General features: G+C 43.3%; 1 protein-coding gene across 1 annotated transcript; it reads left to right on the top strand.

Moving 5' to 3' along the window:
- Window positions 1-238: 238 nt before the first annotated feature.
- Window positions 239-1,777, top strand: LOC131864816 (aspartic proteinase nepenthesin-2-like). The gene has a single exon (XM_059215284.1). It carries the CDS (start codon window positions 239-241, stop codon window positions 1,775-1,777), a length of 1,539 nt encoding a protein of 512 aa, XP_059071267.1.
- Window positions 1,778-1,980: the final 203 nt, after the last annotated feature.

Raw genomic sequence — 1,980 nt, 5'->3', positions numbered from 1 at the left:
ATTACAAAAGTTTTCATCTCTCTTGGTTCTGGGCCTTCCCATTTTCACCTGCGATACAACAACAAGAAAATACGGCACGTTATTTCGTGAATAACAAGATTCCCTTTTGTTATCTATAACCTCATCAATCTTGTCGTCATCTCCTACTGTTGGACAGATGAAACACAGAATGGTTAAGTAACCAGCAGGCGCCCAATTTATTAAACAATCTGATTAACATACAGACTAATCCTTATAAATGACGACCCCAGTAAACCTGTCTGTAGTAATAATTAAGGGAATTTTGAAAGCAGGATTGAATAGGTGCTCAATGGCACACAATAAGGTGATGACATTACACAATAAGGTGATGACATTAGTGGTGGTGAGTATAACCATATGTTGTTTTTTCAATTTGCTTTGTGCAGAAGAAGCGCGCGGAGTCTCCCATTTGGAAAGGAATTCCGCCATTGCCAGGCTCAAAAGAATGGAAGCCTCGATTAAAGCCGTGCAATCAGGAAGGACCCAAACCCGATTGGGTGGTGCCGTTGCACCTGTGATCCGCTTGCCCAAAACACATGTAGTGAACATTGGCATCGGAACCCCACCAAAAAATTTCCAGGGACAAGTGGACACGGGAAGCGATCTGATTTGGCTTCAGTGCGATCTGTTCAATCGGTCTAACTGGTATTATCCTCCTCCGTTCTACCCTGAACATTCATCCACTTACAGGCGGGTTCCTTGCTCTTCTTCCCTCTGCTCTGCCCTTGCCAATTCAACTTGTGCGTCGGACTGTCAATATTCTCATATATACAGCGAAAGCTGGAGCACGCAGGAAGAATTGTCATTCGAGACATTCACCATGGCGGATACAACCGGGGCGGCGCATTTCTTTGGCGGAATTGCGTTTGGGTGCAGCCATGTCGTTCAGGAAGATGTCTTAGAGGAGGCCAACGGCGTTCTGGGGCTCGGCCGAGGACAATTATCGCTTATCTCACAGATTGGAGAATCCAAATTTTCCTATTGCTTACCTTTCGAATACAATGGATCCCCGTTTCAGGACACTGACAGCTTTTCCACGCCTCTGCTGTTCGGTAGCGCAGCCGAGTTTAACGGCATAGGAGTGCAGTCGACGATGGTGATAAACAACACAGTCCTGCCCAAGCTCAACAGCTACTATTATCTCTCTGTGGAAGGAATAAGTCTGGGGAACGTGTCTCTCAATATTTCACGGGGAATGTTTGATATTCAAGCGAATGGAAGCGGGGGATTCATCATTGACTCTGGAATACACTTCACAGTTTTGCCGCACGCTGCCTTCACTGCAGTGGCATCTGTTTTGGATTCTGTGCTAGGACTACCCAGAGCTAACGATTCTAAACATGGGTTAAGTGTATGCTATTCATCACCCTACTATGACTATGTCCCTGATCTGAATATGACTTTCCATATGCTTGGTGCAGATTATGTTGTCGAAGGTAAACATAATTTCGTTCAATATATGGAATCTGGTCCGACTAAAATAGGAAATTTACTATGTCTGGCAATGTTAGATATGGATGAGGCTTCGGTTGCAGGTGTACCGGCCGTCCTTGGAAGTTTTCAGCAACAAGATTACCATATTCTGTATGACAACGCTAACCAGAGGCTGTCCTTTACTCCCACCCGCTGCAGTTCTCTCTCTATGTCTCCCAATCCCTCCTACCTACAGTCCAAAGCTCCCATTCCTATCTTAGGGTCCCATGTCTTGTTACCCGTGCTACTTCTTTATTTTGTAGCTTTCTCATTAACCCTATAAAAGAGATTAAATTCACGAATAATTACAAACGTTTCAATGTAATTTTTTTATTTTTTTGGCTTTTACTTCAATAAAGAGAGTATGCTTCTCCCTCTTGTTTGCACAATAAAATGGAGTTATTCTAAACTACTGTCTTACGTGATTCTCTAAATAATTCTTTTTATCTCCTTTCAATCTCTATGGTAAATTATGTATATTGCCGG

This window comes from Cryptomeria japonica, unplaced genomic scaffold (assembly GCF_030272615.1).
Source record: "Cryptomeria japonica unplaced genomic scaffold, Sugi_1.0 HiC_scaffold_94, whole genome shotgun sequence".
Classification (NCBI taxonomy): Eukaryota; Viridiplantae; Streptophyta; class Pinopsida; order Cupressales; family Cupressaceae; genus Cryptomeria; species Cryptomeria japonica.
This window is presented reverse-complemented; position numbering and strand designations above follow the sequence as displayed.

What these genes read in the sequence shown, in the direction of transcription:
- LOC131864816 (XM_059215284.1), top strand. Translation starts at nt 239, where the DNA reads ATGACGACCCCAGTAAACCTGTCTGTAGTAATAATTAAGGGAATTTTG.